The sequence below is a fragment of the Physella acuta genome, unplaced genomic scaffold (assembly GCF_028476545.2).
Source record: "Physella acuta isolate Inbredline_101_S28 unplaced genomic scaffold, ASM2847654v3 ptg000285l, whole genome shotgun sequence".
Lineage (NCBI taxonomy): Eukaryota > Metazoa > Mollusca > Gastropoda > Physidae > Physella > Physella acuta.
Genome location: NW_026731804.1, coordinates 155,232 through 173,614, shown reverse-complemented (window position 1 = coordinate 173,614; position 18,383 = coordinate 155,232). Strand labels below are relative to the sequence as shown.

At 32.3% G+C, this 18,383-nt stretch overlaps 2 protein-coding genes across 7 annotated transcripts; both read right to left on the bottom strand.

Moving 5' to 3' along the window:
* Nucleotides 1–1,060: 1,060 nt before the first annotated feature.
* On the bottom strand, nt 1,061–15,340 carry LOC131939641 (CUGBP Elav-like family member 2). Of its 6 annotated transcripts, none has more exons than XM_059298076.1 (17): nt 15,236–15,340; nt 13,790–13,956; nt 13,615–13,697; nt 13,477–13,534; nt 13,123–13,278; nt 12,848–12,927; nt 12,623–12,751; nt 12,382–12,439; nt 12,035–12,100; nt 11,434–11,523; nt 7,514–7,558; nt 7,333–7,353; nt 6,236–6,373; nt 6,025–6,120; nt 5,621–5,764; nt 5,239–5,407; nt 1,061–3,184 (listed from the first exon to the last, which is right to left on the bottom strand). In XM_059298076.1, the coding sequence occupies exons 2-16, from the start codon at nt 13,950–13,952 to the stop codon at nt 5,280–5,282; spliced, it is 1,455 nt and encodes a 484-aa protein (XP_059154059.1). In that variant the 5' UTR covers nt 13,953–13,956; nt 15,236–15,340; the 3' UTR covers nt 1,061–3,184; nt 5,239–5,279. The 6 variants fall into 6 exon arrangements, with proteins under 6 accessions (XP_059154059.1, XP_059154061.1, XP_059154060.1 ...); XM_059298078.1 differs by having other exon boundaries at nt 6,040–6,120; XM_059298077.1 differs by having other exon boundaries at nt 12,382–12,436.
* LOC131939640 (piggyBac transposable element-derived protein 4) lies at nt 8,485–10,725 on the bottom strand. The gene has a single exon (XM_059298075.1). It carries the CDS (start codon nt 10,491–10,493, stop codon nt 8,775–8,777), a length of 1,719 nt encoding a protein of 572 aa, XP_059154058.1. The 5' UTR covers nt 10,494–10,725; the 3' UTR covers nt 8,485–8,774.
* Nucleotides 15,341–18,383: the final 3,043 nt, after the last annotated feature.

Genomic DNA, 18,383 nt, shown 5'->3' with positions numbered 1-18,383 from the left:
TTTTCATGGTCGGTTAAGAAAATCAAAGTGGAAGCGCAATGAAGAACTTCACGCCAATGCTGATAATTCTACTGAACCCACTACGCGCGAAAGGATTTAAAAATAATTCATAGAAAGCTAAATTTTTCAATTAGCATACCCGTTAATTGTAATTGCAAGTACCAAAAAATTGAAAACAATGTGATTTTCAAATCAGGAAATCTCAGAAAATTTTGCACCCCTGAACCAAGTGGATTTTGATACAAAAAATTTGACTGTTGTCTTCACAGATAAATGTATCTTTTAAGTGTTGAAGTTTTTTTTTTTTTTTTAAACAGACATGGATCAAAATAGAAGCTTATCTTACCAAATCAGTTCTTCCACTGTTCAGTTAATTTCATAATTTTAGTGGGGTGTTAGGGCTAGGTTTTTTGGGCACGGCTGGGTGGGGTTTGAGGCATTTGGTGTAGTTTTTAGACACATTTTAAAAATACTTGCTTTAACTTTAGGTTTCCAATAACTAAATTCGGGGGTCTGCATGAACACTGAATTCCTTTAGTAATAAAAGTTTTGGGCAATGACTAAACAGATTCTGTGTCACCACTCACTTGAAATGTCTAATGGCAATGCTTGTATTAATCCATATAATATTTCTGACAAGTGTAGGCTAGAGGTCTGCAACCTTTTGAGACGGAAGAGCCTAAAGTTACAAAATGTCCCAGTTTATTAACAGCCACATTATTTTACCATTTTAATACATTTGATTTGTTATTTAAAAGCAGGGAATTGTTGCCACGGCACGGCTGTCAGTATACTTTCTACCTCACCTATTCTCTGATGAGTGGTTTTATCCTGTTTTAAGTTTTTTGTTGCAGATTGATATTTGTTGAGTTTTGAAAATGAAATAATATAACTTAATATTAGTGCAAGGAGCTGGAGAGCCGCAGCCATCTTGACATCAAAAGAGCCACGAGCTGACCTCTAGTGTAGGCCATACAGCACACATTCCATTAATAAATTAATTGCAGATAAGTGATCTGGATAAAGTTATGTTCTAAACAAAAAACAAACACATTAGGAGTATAATTTTACACTTTATTTTTACCTTTTTTTCTTTTTTTTTTCCAAACTGTTTTGAAGTAACAAAAAGGTACGAATCCAAAATAAAAAAAAATGCACAAAGATACAATACAAACCCTTAAAATAATGACAAAGAGAAAACTGATTTGTTGCAACTCAAAGCTGCAGAGAAGGTAGTTTTAAAAAAAAAGTTCTAAATGTTTCTGATTATAAAAAGAAATATAAACATTTGTTTGCGGCTTGTCTAGGTTATAGATTTTGATGAACTGGAATAAACAATAACCAGTATTAAATGTACAATTAATGTGCCAATAATTTGTTTTTATAGCTGATTCAACAATCTTAAAACCACTATCAGAATGCTTATTTTTCAGCTACACCTTTCTACAGTTTCTATTCTAATTAACAAAAATGTTAACAAACAGTTATTGAAAGGCCTCCTTTGCCCTCTAGAAACAAGTTGAACACTGAAAATTGCAATACTTTATATATATTTTTTTAGTGACACCAGACAAATCGACAGTGACAAACAAGAATTTCCTGAGAACAGGTACTTTCATTCTTTCTCTACAAAAAATCTGCCATCGCAGAGGCAATATTGACATACATTGGAATTAGTCATTCCAATCACAAAAAATTTGAGATTTATTTAAACAACATTGGGTAAAAACTATTTTCCCTGGTAATAAATTTAAGAAAAAGAACATTAAACTGAGGGATGGGAAAATGACCTCAGATTATTTGTCAAATGTGTAATACATTTCCACACATAAATAGACAGATTTTAACATTACAACACTGCCCGCCAAATAAAAAACAGTAAAACAGGTTGTGACAAGTGGGGAATGGAGTACTTGCTTATGACTAGTGTGGAACAAAGACAAATATAAAGGACATGAAATACTGATTGTCAGCTTTTAAGGGAAATACTTTTTTCTGTTCAAAGATCTGACAATGTATAAAAACGCTTGGTTCCAGTTACGTACTATTTGCACTAATACCAGTTCTGCAGTTGACAATTGCAGTTCAAAGTAGAGAAAGTAGAAGCATTGATGCTTATTTTTGTATGTTGGTTTAAACATGATGGAAGAAACAAATGCATGTCACCATTAGCAATTTCATTCGTGCGTGTAAACAGTAAGTGGCACTACATTCCCATTACATTTTGCCACTCAACTTCAATGTTTAAGATGAAGTTTGATTTTATCGTGAAGCAATTGTTTTTCTCACAGACGTAGAAAAATTTAAGCAGAAAAGTTTAAGCACAGCAAACAATGATTCAAAATATAAGTTAGCTATTCATAATAAAAAATAAAGAGCAGTATATAAATATATATATATTAATAATGATCCAGAGGCATACATGGGGAAGTACTAAATCACAATTAAAATACGAAACTGGGGCACCTATTTTTGTTTTATATTTTGGTGATTTGTTTCTGAGCAGAAAAAAATATTTTGATTTGATCTTGTAATTAATGTTTAGTTTTTTTTTTTTTTGCAAGCTGCAGCACTAGACAAACATCTGAACAAAAATATTGTAAATGTTCAATTTGAAACACTTAACATACTGAACTAAATACATAATACAAATTAACCCCATTAAAATTCAAAAGTTTAAAAATATGTACACTTTCAGATTGCCATACCAATACATTTTATGTTGAGAAAAATAATCAAAGAACACGTCTATTGAATACTAAAAATATTTGTGCTTGATCAGAAATAAAAATGCTGGTGGCAAAACAGTCTTCCATGTAAATTATTAAGAGAATTATTAACCCATTTCAGCAATTACTAAACCAAATTTAATAACTGAAAAACCCAAATCTAAGTAAAATTTAATAAACAAATCTTGTATGCATACAAAACTAAAAGCACAAGAGGTACCCCAGCATGGGGATACACTAGAAAACTACAGGAGAAACAACAAACAGCAATAACAAGAAATAAAAAATAAACGTTGACAACAAGGAACCGACCGACCGACGAGTACTGCTTGCTGGACACATGGACAGTGGAGAAGAAAAAACAAATGCACGATGGGGACGTAGTACGGACGCACGACGACGCCACAGGGACACAGGAGACACACGCCATGTCACGCCAGACGCCAACGTGTTCTCTACATAGAAGAAAAAGTAAAACAGTCAATCAACATTACAAATAAAGCATGATAAAATTACACAAAAATGTTAGCAAAGTGGATGCCAAATGTCTTAATACAGGAATAATTTATAAATATGTACATGATGGACATTCACCCAATCTAATCATATGTATTACAATGTACCTAGGTAATGTATAGTGCCAATATCTTTTACATACATGAACAGTGCCACATCAAAATCTGGCCATGTTAATTTACATACATGCAAACAAGATTTAAATTGTAAATGAAAGAATATTAAACCTTTTATGAGACAAAACAAACATATTTAAAACCATGTATTAAATTCTGTTGACCATGACTCTTTCAAAAAAATAACACACAAGTGTTAAAAATATTCTTACAGCAAATGACATGACCTTCAAAACCCAATCAAAATTTTATCAGAAATTATAAAAAAAAAAAAAAATACACACCAAAAAAGGAGGGAAAGCCAGGGAGGGGAAAAGATTAGCTTAATATGCAAATTTTTGTTGGCTTAAAAATGGGGAATCTTGTAAACAACTTAAGAGTCATGTATATTGTGAACATCAACAACAAAGTAGCATGAATTGAATTATTTGCACTTAACACCGGATTAAAAGGCAGCCTACTTAGAAAAAAAAAAAAAAGAAGACACGAGTTAAAAGTTTGTGTATACTCAAGCAAAAGAGTAATGGCAACTTTCTGTTTGATTTCCTCTAATTATTCTGTGGTGTTTCTTCATTATGTGAATTCACAAAAACAGGTGAACTCCAATAACTGTCAGTTCCAATGGGTGACGCTACGTTTCAACAAGTGGTAACTTTTAAAATTAAAAAACTTTCTTTCAGAGCACTCGAGAGCCCATTATCTTTAATCTTTATTAACCAGTTAAGCAAAATCAGTCAATTAGATTTAACAAAATGATAGATCATGGTATTTGTTAAAAATGAAAAGATTAAGCACTATAAATTTTGTGATTTTGCAAGATAATTTGTATTTTAAGGGGATATGTTTGGTTTATTTCTATTTTTAACAATTTTTATCAGGAAGAACAATTGCTGAAAATATGGTGAGCAATATTTGATGAATAAAAAAGTAGTAGGCTTTTTAGTGTCAAAAAGCCGTAAATTGAGAAAAACAGCAAAAGCTAACAAAAAGTAGTTCACAAAACTACCATATTTGTCTATTTTGTAAAGCTGATTAAAAGCTGTGGGTGTTTCCGGGATGATGGAAAATATCAAATACAGCTTTCCAATGATGCCAAATACAATATGATGATGGATATAAAACTTTTTGTAGAGAGCTTGTAAGATTGGGAGAATATGATTATTTTTTAATTAATATGGTCATAAAAATAGTACTTTATAACTTTATAAATAAATACAATTTTTTAATCTCTCATTTGAGTTATTTTCTTAATACAAATGTACCAAGTATCCAAAAGTGCAAGAAACCCACTATGATGAAAAATCAGGATTTTGGTAAATTTTTTAAAGAGTGTATGCTTTGGTTTTTAATACTGCTAAATAGAAATTGACAATACCAAACTTAAATGATAGAAGAATGCAGTGCTATTGTGAAAGATGCCAATACTAAAGTGCTTATAGTATAGTTACAAGTAACCTTTAAAAATGCAACCAATTAACCTAGCTCATATTTTCAATAACTCACTAGTTAGTATCAATATGACTTCTAATTTTTGTACCTATGCTTTTCAAACAAATAGAAATAAATGCAAGACACTTAAATTTTGTTTAAAACCATAGCACACAATAAACAACTATTGTGATTAAGCTAAACAAAACATTCAATTAAACACCATCTTAAAAAATTACTTTTTAAAACTAGTTTTACACCAACACTGAATTCAACTGAACACAATGCATAAATTATAATAGAGTAAATATCTAACTTCACAGAAGTTAAGTTTTTTTAAAATTAATTTTTTATAAATTACAAAAACCATAGCACCATAAACATTGCCATGCAACGGGCAAAAACCGTAATGCTGCCAATAAAAAATTATTTCAAAACAATAACCTCACCTTTCCCTCTTTTCGTCCTGCCCGCATGAACTGTTGTCTGTCTAGTAAGGCTTGCTGTCATTCTTGGGTCGCTTGAGCTGCACCTTGAGTCGCTTCATGCCGATCTGGAAGCCGTTCATAGACTGAATAGCACCTTGTGCAGCTAGGGGATTATCATAACTCACAAAACCTGTAAGAAAATATGAATATTATAGAGCCTGAAGGTATTTAGTTTGCTAAAGCTTTAATATGGAATTTTTAAAATGTAGTATCTTCCCCATAACTATGTATAGAAAGATTTGTACACTTAAAGATTTTTCTAAACCCAATCGATAAAGAATTTTTATAAATAATGAATGAATTTCAATTGAATTTTAGACTGATTTTAAGCAGTAGTACCTACCAAAGCACTTGCTGAGATTGGTCTGTTTATCAATAAAAACTTTGGCAGAGATGATAGTACCAAAAGGCATAAACATCTGCATAAGGTCACCATCCCCAAATTCTTGAGGTAGGTGATAAATAAAAAGATTAGCTCCATCAGGGCCTGCAAGAAATCCATTTTTTCAGTAACTTGTGTCAAGCAAGACAAAAATAAGATATCTATTGTGAAAGATTGGGTAAGGAAATTGCCTACATATTTATGGGGAAGAATGGTAATTTAAATATAATTTTTTTTTTTTTTTTCATATTTATCTAATGAAAAAGAATAAAGCCTTTAAGCTTTAGTAATGAAATTTAAAGTAAAAAATTATTTATAAGTTATTAAAGCATGCTTCCTACAAACCACAAACAAAAAATGCACACCTTCTTGGTTCATACCTTCCTGTTGCTTGCCGCCAACATTATTGTTAGCAGCTTGCAATTGAGCTGCCTGAGCGTTGAAGGCATTTGGAAAAGATGCTGCCAATATATTAATAGAAAAATCAATTGTAAAACAAGTAGTAGTAAATGCAGTTTAAAAATTAAAACAAGTTATATTTTGGGTTAAGAATAATATGATGAACTATCTGCTTACCAGCATATTGTTGAATTCCTGAATAAGCTTGGCTTAGAGCATCCATGCTATTTGAATTGTTTGAGCCAAAGCCATTCATATTACCCCCCATGCCACTGTTTCCCATATTTCCTAGGCCGGAGCCTCCTCCCATATTTCCTGTTTAAAAAATAATTGGCCTAGATAACAGCTAATAATAGAAAAGTAATTAGATATAAGGAATACACAAATAATTACTAATTAGGAAATACAATTCTGATAAAAAAAATATACAAAAAATAACTTTATTGTTAACAAACATCTTAACATTTTTTAAATAAAAATAATTTCCAATCAAGGCGTCGATTGAAGACTAGATTTTTTTGTGTGATTAAAATGTTACAAATCATAATTTCTATATGCATAAAAAAAAACCTTTTAAATTTAATTCCCACAAAAGGCAAAATATTATGACTATACAAATGAACTGAACCTAATTTTCATTCATAGGTATGCTATCATGGTGTTTAAAATCACAGGGTCATGGGCAGCTAAGGTGTAACTGGCATACGCCATGTGACAATTTCAGCAAAATATAGTTTAAAATGTAAAATTGTATTTATAATTGAAAAAAAAAAAGACCATTTGTAAACAATATTTCAATCATGACTGACCTGTGAATTTTTAACAGAAAACACCATGAAACAGTTTAGGATTAATTTGTTTAACAATGCTTGATAAATGCCTTTTAATTTGAGTTTACAGTTATGGTATTTATTTCAACTTTAATTAAGTAAAATAAACTATTTTAAAATTAAAGGAATGCTTGACAATACATAGACTAAAAGCCGTGTAGGAATGATTTGGTATTATGCACAAATTCAAGGAATATAAAAATTAATAGCAAGATTGAATATTTCTAATTGCTTTTGAAAGAAGATATAATGACCCAAACCACCAGAAAAACCCAATTGCTACCTAGATCTTACTGAACTAACAAGATAGGGATTGTGAAAATGCAATTTCTAGGAAAATTGTTGCAATAATACATAATCAATATTATAATTAGCAATGTGCTCTTACCGAAGAAAAAAATATTTCTATGTATCAATGAATAAATGACATAATTTAATCCTTACCAAACTGATTTCCACGTAAGGCTGGATAATAGAAAAAAAAATATTTCAAAATTAAATACTCACAATTTTTAATAAATACATAATTAGTAATAGGCAAATGTGTCAGCCTACTACCAATAAGTTTAGGGTTTATTATATTATAGCCAATTGGCACTGAAAAATTCTAATTTAAAATTCTCACCTGAATTTCCACTATTGCCCATTTGACCAAAGCCTCCCATCCCACCTAAAAATAAAATTAACTGTTAACAAATGCACGATTTCAACAGTAAAACATTACATAATTCAAACTCTGCATGTAAAAAAAAAAGAAAGAAAAACTCAAATGTAAATGATACGTATGAAATATCACTGGTCTATCTTACAGGTTAAATAATTTCTAAGTTTGCAATTTATGTCCAAAAATAGGCTCAAACCATAACAACTAGCGTTAAATGCTAATTTTTTTTAAAAAAAAAAAGAAAGAAAAAAGAAACAATTTCTTTTACTAAATATTTTAGCAATGCAGCCAGGCATTAAAACAAACAAGCTTTCACTACAAACAAGCATAACTGGAACAAGGAAGTAAAGATAATTTAATGAAAACACATTTTTCACTTAGCATGGGATTAAACCATAAACTGATCAATGCGGTTTTTGTCATAAAATTATGCTGTGGTTTTAAACAGCTGATTATTTGACAATTAAATTATAGAAATCTAAATATCTAGTAAAAAACTAATGCCAGCAGTGTGTGAATACTCATGACTTATGTTAGCACCTTAAAATAAAATTTAACCTGGGTAGGCCTTTATTATTCTGATCAATGTAATTTTTAATGACATATTCAGAAAAGTTCAGCACCATTATGAAAAACAAAGTGATGTGCAAATTTATGGGACATTCATAAAATAAAAATTAATTATTTAAAATTTGTTTAAGAATAAGTAAAATATTTAGTAAAAACCTTCCTTAAAAAAATATTCTAAAAAGCCTCCTAAGTTATTATCTTACGCTAATTTGATAATGTTTTAAATGATTCCATGCTAAATACATCAAATGCAATTCAACACAGGATACTCAGAAGATAAAATTTGCATGGGCATAATAGACAACTACACATACTGCTTAGTCCATAATATAAAATAAGTTATTTTCTGATTAACCATTAATGTCCCATAGCATCTCCAAGTTTACCAACCATGGAGTCCCAGCGTAAGGGGAATAACTCTAAATGATTAAATGACTAATTTTACAGCAATCAATTAAACTCATTTCAGTAAATAACTAATTAAATTTTAAAAAATCTTATATTGTAGAGAATTGAATGCTCTAAAAACTGATACCAAATATGTCAGTATTTAACATATAGGTATTTGCAAAATAAATTTAAAAAACACGAAAAAAACAAAAAACTGCATTTTAGATAACTATTTCTTTATTTAAATAACATAAAATGTAATTTATTTGAGCTGAACATGGAACTGGGCAAAGCAGAGTTCATCACATAAATGTGTATTGCACAAAACACATCCAAAAACAGTCTCTGGTCTCCTACTTCCTTCGGTGCGGACATCCTTCTGGCGACACTGGTAACACACTTTTTTGCGGCCAGGGAGCCTAATCCTGTGGTGTTCAACAGAAGCACCAGATACTGCCAATCCAACTGTAGTTGTAGACTCTCTCTGGATCCTCTTCCTAGATGAGCCCTTCATCAAGCTACGGGCAACACTCATGTGATATTGTAGATGGGTTAGTGGTTTCACTGTAGGGGGGCGTGGTATGTTGCAGAATAGTATGTATGAGTTTAAAACAGCCACCTCAAGCAAAAACCATAGGCAGCATCTCCACCATTTATGGCTCTTTCTGCCAATTGGATAGTAGGACCTGAGTTGGTCATGCCTATCTACACCTCCCATATTAGCATTGTACACTAGAACTGCCTGGGGAATCTGCTTGTCGGCAGCGCCATCCTTTGTTCGCCTTGAAGCTGTGTTCCAAACAGGTGATGCATTGGTGGACAACATTGAAATGGCACGTTTATCCCTCCACCAGCAAGCAACTAAATTGTCTATTTGCCTCCACTCACAGTGATTGACTTTTAATTTTCCTGTCAGCTCTTTGGGCCAGTGCTTTCTGTTTTGGCGAATAGTTCCACAAGAATAGGTGTCGTTGGTCATCAAATCCACCGATAATTTTATCGAAGAAAAAAAATTATCATAATAAAAATGATGATATTTGTGTAGGAAACGCTGACCCAAAGACCATATAACATGGTATCCAAGTCCATTGGGTAGAGCCGTGTCGGATTTACCAGCATAAAATTCAAAATCGAGAAGATAAGAAGTGGCAGAGTCGCAGGCACACCAAACTTTTACCCCCCATGGGTGAGGCTTCCCCTTAATATACTGTTTGAATGACAGTCTACCCCTAAATGGAATCATTGCTTCATCAAAAGATATAGCTGTACCAGGTCTAAAATATTCTTTGCATGCAAACTGTATGGTGGTAATGGCGGGCCTAATCTTGAATAGGGGATCATAATTTATCTGTCCCTTAGGTATATACTTAGTGTTGTCAGCCAAATGGAAATATCTACTTATTTCCTGATATCTATTTCTGGACATGACATCTGCCACACAGGGTACCCTAAATAAATTATCTGTTGACCAGTAAAGGTGGTATGCAGGCAGTTTGTGTATGCCAAACATCATGTTGATGTAAATGAATGTGCTTACATCGATCATAGATACCGGAGTGAAGTTTTTGGCACTAGCCTGCACAGCATACAAATTAGTTTGGTTAGCAATCAATTCTAACAATTCATCAGAAAAGAAAAGCTTAAAAAAATCAATTGGTTGGGACTTATAATTTAAGTTTATATCCCCCATATTGGGCCCAACACCAGAAGTAAACATCTCTATTTCCACTGGATTCAGATCATCACTCCAGTTATAAGATGGGTTATCTACATCTAGAGAAACTTCGTCACCATCATCAGGGTTTAAATCATCAGTATCAGATAGATCTAGATCTAGTTCATTATTAGCAATATCATCTTCCTCACACTCAATGTCACTTTCACCCGATTCACTACTAGATCTATCTGCATTCATATTAGTAATGTTAGTATTGTTACCTGAAAACGTTGAAGATAATTGAACAAACTTATGAAAATCCATTTTTTTGTAAAATCATTAACTCGCGTGTTTACAATTATATTTCGTTTTGGTAAACTGTAAAAGGAAGTTGAACTTTTTAACTATCCTTAAATAGTTGTTTAAAAACTATAATCCAATATTTTATGGACCAAATAATAGTTGTTTTACTATGAGTAGATACAGGTTGGTAGCGGGCGGTAGCGGGCGTTACGGGACATTAACGGTGTCGGGCGGCAGCGGGCGTTACGGGAGATTAATGGTTAAATGGAAAAACAGCACAATTTATCTTTGTAAATATAACAATCACCTCTTCCCAAAATTAGTTAAAGTATAAGCTCATGTGTTATCATAGTTCTACTAGTTTCTAAAAGCCACTGCACATTTGCATGGTCGAGTTCGTTCTCACAAGATTTTCTAAACAACCCCCACCTGGTTGGGTTGCAGTAGTTTAAATCACAAGGAACTGAACAATATAAAGCTGAATGACCTAGTTGAATATTTAACACTTAGCCAGAAAAATTATTAATCAATGTTTTTTCATGACTAATTAAAACCAAATCATCCAAAGCCATTAACACTGATGTAAGAAGAAACTGGAGTGTCAAAATCATAAAATACTGAGATAAGCGTAAATAGAAACCCCACAATGGTACAACTTCACTTGTTTTAGAGTATAACATCAAATTTAACAGTACAGACCATATTACTCATAACAGTGCAATATTCAATGTGTAAATTATTCACAAAGTAGGTAACACAAATCAAGAAGCACATAGAAAAACCCACCTAAATTAAGTGCAGTGTAGTGCAAACCTGCATTAAAAAAATGTCTATGCAGCAACTATAGTGCAATGGGAAAAAAAATATTCTGAACAGAACAAGAGGTTTACAAAGACAATACAAAAAGAGTTTTAAAGAAAATGCACAGGGTAAACAAGCATTATGTCAGCAGGATGCCCACCTTGGTTGTTATTGCCCACGGAGTTCATGCCCTGTTGGTTGCCTGCACTATTTGCCAAGGTCCCCAAACTGGCCAATGCTGCCAAGAGAGCTGCCGCAAAATCAAAGAGTCATGATAGTGACTATAAGCTTACAGTGATTAAAGTTAAGACAAAAAAACCTGACCAACACACAAGAGCTATAAAAAAGTGCTTTTAAAGACCCAACACATCTTTTAAAAACTGAGCATCAAAGACAATACCAACAAACAATATTTAAAGGTTTGGAAATGTTACATCTATGCATAAGAAAAGTACAAATTAACAAAAGGCACATGCACTATTGACAAAAGTTTTCAATTTCAGTGACATCTTTAGTTCATGCATGTAATCTTATTCAAATAATCAATTAACTATTCAAACAAACAAAAAAATGCATGGATAGAACAGTTACACAATGCAAAGATTTTGAAAACCTTAAAATTTTAAAAATAAAACTTTTGGACATGAAAATGAGCAACTAATGCTAAAATCAGCCTTTTGCTATCATAACTTGAGTAAAATTGAAACCATAATCAACACAGCCTAATTTCATAGAAATCCTTTCAAGACAAGAAAATTTACCTGGGTTATTTCCTGCGGCTGCAGCAGCTGCTGCAATAAGTTGCTGCATGTTGAGACCCAAGCCTCCTATAGAGACATAAGAAAAAGGATTAATAAAAAGGCTTGGCTATTTGCACAAATACCAGCGACATTCAATAAAAGCATGAAGAACACAGATTAAGCCACATTTTCAGAGACTTTAAAATAAGTACACTTTACCCGAAAATGTAAAATAACTAAGGAGCAAGGGACAGACAGGAAATGCTCAGTATATAAAATTGCTTTAAAGTAGATAAAAGATTCTAGAAATGCCAACAATTACAAAAAAAAAAAAAAGCATTTGACTCAACACATAATGCCACACTAACCTTGTTGCTGGTTGTTAAAGCTATTCATATTTCCGGCTGTGACCTGCTGCAACAACTGCTACAAGATAATACAAAAACCATTAAATTATGAATTGAAAATGCGAAACAAACTTTAAAAAAAAATATAAGCTTTAGAGCAAGTAAATTGTTCACTACAATTTCTGACAATAATTAAGCTGCAATAGTTTGCAGATATGTTGCTTGCTACTTAAAAAAACAAGTTTTGATATATTATACATACTGCAAGGTACTGAGGCCCTAGCGCCCCGAATCCTGTGTTCCACACATTCTGGTTCATCTGTTGTGCTTTACGCTGTTCTTTCTCCCGCTGGGTATCAGCAAACTTGACTACTAGGGGAGAGGAGCAGCCCTAAAAAGTATAGATTAACATTTAAGAACCCACAAATAGAAAACAATATGAAAAGCACAAAGTCTGTCTGTAAAAATCTTAAATAATTGTAATTACCTCCATTGTCTGGGAATGATGCATGCTCTTAATAGCATTTTGTGCATTTTGTCTGGTACCAAATGTAACAAAAGCACATCCTTTAGAAAAAAAAAGATTACTACTTGAAATTTCTGCATGGCACAGGAGTAATCTAACTATATGCATATGAAACCATAAAATAAAGACAGTGCTAATTAGCGATAATAAATTTTGTGCACTTGAAACTTTTTAAAAGCCATGTACCTATTATACACTATATATTTCTGAAAATGGTATTTAAAAGTACTTTATACCTTTGCTTGTGGTTCCTGTGTGATCCCGCAAAACCGTACACTCTTCAATAGTTCCAAAGGGAGCAAACATCATTCTCACATCATTTTCATTATATTTTTTCGACAGCATGCCAACAAACAATTTTCTGTCTTCAGCTGTATGATCAAAGTTATTTCCTGATTACAAGTCAACTTTGGGTAAAGTTGAACCATGGAAAAGCAGAGTAGAATACACACTAAAGAGAATCTGAGCAACACTAAAATGGTCCTATATTATCTATTAAGCATTTTGTTCCTAGCAGCAAGAAACTAACTACTAAAAGGTAAATTTACAGATAGATTGTTAATCAAATTTCACATGTTTTAAACAATTACCATATGCGCCACTTTTTTTCTCACTATCTGCTGGCTTCATCTGAATCGGATGATGCATCTGGAAATATGAACATTTCAATTAGTAAAGTAACCAGTTAGTACTACTTTCTACTACACCTCAGCAACAAAAATACATACCGTAGGCAATGTTTTAACATTGTGTAAAGCATTTTGTGCATCAAGAGCAGCTTTACGAGTGAAGAATGTAACGAAGCAGCATCCTGAAAATATTAAGTCATTTTTAAAAACCGCTACTCAAGACTAAAATTCTTTACTTATGTAAGAAACAGACAATCTTTGTAATAAAGACTACCTTTGCTTTGGCCAGTAATCTTGTCCCTAAGTATATTCATACTATGAATGGGTCCAAATTCCTCAAACATGGTTTTGAGATCATTCTCATCCCAGTTTCGAGGGATCTGACCCACAAACATTTTGATGGCATCTGGATCAGGTTCTGTCTGTTGAGAGTTCATGGTTCTGAAATATTTTATCATTACATTATCATCAGAACAGAAATAATATTCTTTAACAATGTCACAACATAATGCATTGCCAATATAGGCCTAATTATTAAAAACTAAAAAAAAAAAAGTAGATCTAGATGGGGGAGAATGTTTAAATCGGTGTCGAATAATGGAATCTTCTTTAAAAAAGGGGTGTACGGTTACTGGTAGTTAACTAAATGCACACATGGCTGGCTAATGTCGATGCTAACCCTGCCCCTAACCCAACCCTGGTCCTACCATACGCCTAACCCTAAAATTAGTTGAGAACAATACTACCAACAACCCAATACCCCCTTTTAAAGAAGATTCTATTATCGGACACCGGAATCCATAATCATCCCTAGATGGTATAGGATCTGTTAATCTTCATTCTGGGCACTTAGGCAATATATTTATCTAGACTTTACATTTTTTGTTTTATCCTAAGGAATATATTGAGTTTATACTACTCAGTGTAGATCTCTAGATCTAGAAAATCTAGTAGTTTTGCAACAGTTTAATTTCAAGAATGCTGCCATCATATTTGAAAATGGCCAATGCTAGCCAGGAAAAGATATGCATGCGCATTGGAGAGAAACTACGACTTGCCATCGTGGCGATGTTTTCGATGGTACTGCTCATGCGTGTATTTACAACCCTAACCCTGGTCACTGCGCATAACCATCTTTTGCCGACCAAGTGGAGACTTGGGGAGAAAAATCTTTTTCGGAGTAGTCACTTCATTTGAAAATAGCAAACTATCTGAGGGATTAAGTTATGTGTGCACTTTTAATTCCGATCTAGGAGGGGTAAGGGTACTGCCGGCCAATGGACAGATGAAACTTCAGCAGATTCTTATCTAGAAGATCTAGAATCTAGACTAGTCACACCACCACCTCTTCCGCTTCTCAAGCATTTTATTTAAGTAATGGAGGGGGGGGGGGGAAGAAGGTAGGAGGAGCAGCGGGTATAAAATTTCAGCAAACTAAATGAGGTTGGAAAATGAGGTGTTGTTTAGATTAGCAGCTTGATATTTAATTTTAAAGGAAACCCTCCTGTTGGGAGTTAAATTTGAATTATGTCAATAAAAATGAAACCGCGCAACAAGCGGTTGATGCTGCCGTGGCGGGCGTGCTGCGTTGACGCACGGTCATGTCCTAGGCTAATGAACATTTTCAGAGGATATTGTCGGCGTGTAAGTAGCCTGTTTTTTATCTCAAGTAACAAAATAAACATAGCAAATTTGCCTATGATGAATTTTAAAGACCTACCTATCTTCCACGTGTAAACAAAGGACGTACAAGACACCACAAACATACACTGAACGCAACGAAAATGGCGGACGGTAAGTGTGTGAGAGGCCCACAATGCAATCCGATTGCCAGGTAGGAGCATGATTCTTCGACCAGAAATAAAGTAAAACAGAAAAAATACTTTTAAAACGTCTAAAAAAATTATGATCTAATTCTTACATAAGTAGGCCTATATTGTTTTTGTAACTAATAAAAATGCTACAGAAATAAATGAGAAGGTAATGACAAATGTATGTATAGCTTAATACGATTGGTGTACTAAATTATTACTTTAAATGTTTAATGAGTAAGTTTAGCTTATAAAAATAATTCTTACTTTTTCACACAAGGCAATGTACTTTTACATGGTTTGGTGGGTAGTTTAGTAACGCCGATACATTATTATAAACTGTTAAAACCTAGATCTACTAATAAGTTATAGAATTATAATTTATATACCAATCCATGGAATGGCAATTAATTATTCGATGGATTTTTGAAAAACTCTTTTTTAAGGACCGAGCAAAAAAAAATGCCGTTTGGGTACAAGTTAGATATATTCCAGTAAGTCTGCTTATGCTTGCAGTATACCCTCAGAGTTTCCAAATGTGACTTTTACGTTGGACAGTACTTAAAAACATAATGAACAATAACATGAGTCATTTTGTCAATTACTGCTAAAATATAAATACTATTAAATTTGAGGGGATTAATTGTCTGCATAATAAATTTTCACGTACTGTGGTTGCAAGCTAGTGAAATAGTAAAAAAAAATTATTAATTTTAATCGTTGGATTTTATGATATAAATTTAACTTGGCTCATGCAAAAAAATGCACAATTCAACTCCACGTAATTTGAAAAAAAAATTAGTTGAATTTTAAAACACAAGGTCTTAATAAACGACCTTCGTGAGGGAGGGGGAAAGGGTATAAAAGTTGTCACATAGCATATGTTGTATTTTAAAATAAAATAAAAATCTCTATCTGTTCTCATGATAATTTTTTTTTATTACTGTTAGATTAGGGGGTGGTTCGGTGCAATTTAATGCGTGGGCTGGGTGGTCTGGTTTTTTGTGGAATTTGTGGATAAAAATGCATGGCTTCATGCATATCACGAATACTAAACATAATAATATGCAACATATTTGATAAATTACGCCCACTGGAAATGATTGCAATATTACCCAATGAAGGCTAGGTTTATTAGTGACAATCGCGGAAAAATAGAATCGTAAACAAAGCGGGTTAAACGTAGTTATGGGCTACGTGAATCGTGTCAAAATTAAAATAGTAATGTGTTCGCCATTACTAGCCACAACCTCAACGCTATGATAATGTTGTATATCATGGTGGACTTTGATTATATATATATATATATATATATATATATATATATATATATATATATATATATATATATATATATATATATATATATATAAAAAATGGGCCATTTCTTCCACTTTTAATTCCACTTAAAATTCCATAATCCTAAATTAATTATTGAATTAAAATGTAATTATATTTAAAAAAGTCTCCGCATATGGTAGATAAATTACATTTTATATATACTTATAGCTTTCGCAAAATGTGTACATTATATAGGACCGTAGTAACTTAATTTTGCCTTTAGCTTGTATATTGTCGTTGCTTTATATTCTATGGAACTTAGATTGAGAGCGGGCGAACTAGTTAAGTTAGAGTGCACCAGTAATGACAGTAAAAATTAACAAAAAATATATAGTGATACATAATTTCCTACATACAGACATAGCTTTAGTTATAGCCTACGTCCTATTTAAAAAAAAATAAAGAACACCTTTTTTCTAGGCTTAAGACGTATTTTATAATTCATTTGTTTGACGGCATAAGATTGTTTAGGTTTTCAAAGACTAATCGGCTACATTATTTATTGTAAAGCTGTTACTGTACTGTATGCATGCTTTTATAAATGCAATTTAAAAATGCTATAAACTACTAAAAAAATTCAACACTTAAAAAACCTGTAATGAATTAAACACGAGCATATAAATAATTATGAAGTTATAATAAATTTAGTAGAATTGTATTTAAAAATAGTATTAGTTTATTAGAGTATAGATCTACATTTTTCTAGGTAGTAAGTAAAGAATAATGAGATTATAGAGTTTTTAAAATAAATAAGTGAAGTGGCAAATTTAAAAGTTTTATAAAAGATCCAATGTGGCCTCAAAACAAACTATGCCCGGTATCGAAAACGAGACCCACGTGTCGTCTTGGAGAGGGAGTGAAGGCCTAGTAAAGTGACTAGACGGTGCAGCGCGCGCTTTGCACTTGGTTCCGCACAGCGATTGTTTCGATACCTTCAAAACGAGTGCGTATCGAATACGAGTAAAAATTACACTAGGCCTAAAATAAAATAAATTGAAAAATACAGCACTCGCATTAGGCCTATGTATTATGTCCAACGATGTTAAGAAATTAAAAACGGATTCCTAAAAAGACTCAGTGAACATAAAAATAATACATAGAGAAAAAAATAATAATTGCGAAATGATTATTATCGCTTTTAAAGATTCGGATTACGGAAAAAAATAGACGACGAGAATGTAAACAGCAATGATGCATGGTTTTAACAAAAATAAGCTTATGATCTGTTGGCCTATATATATATATATATATATATATATATATATATATATATATATATATATATATATATATATATATATATGTATATATGTGTCGGCTATAGTTATACTTCATTTCTGTGTATGTTAAAAATGTGGATATGTTTTTTTGGCTGGGCTTCTACTCTCCTTCAGAGGTGTAGGCTATATATGCTCCTGTACTTATTGTTAGTTATAGGACTGTCATACGTACCCACTGAAGACCACCACCTCCGTCCTTATCTTGGCTTTGTGCCGTCTACTATTTGAAGACCGTGTTGAGTTCTTTTGTCTTTTGCCGTTACTGGTTCTGAAATTTCATTTTAAAAACTATATAAACTAAAAAATATGAACTAATTTAAAAAAGAAAATATAAAATCATTTTCTGTTAATTTTTTTTTCAGAATTGAGAAGTAAAGGGAAGTGACAAATGTAAAACTTTTTTTAGAAAGAATTTAATAATAGTGTGGTTACCTCC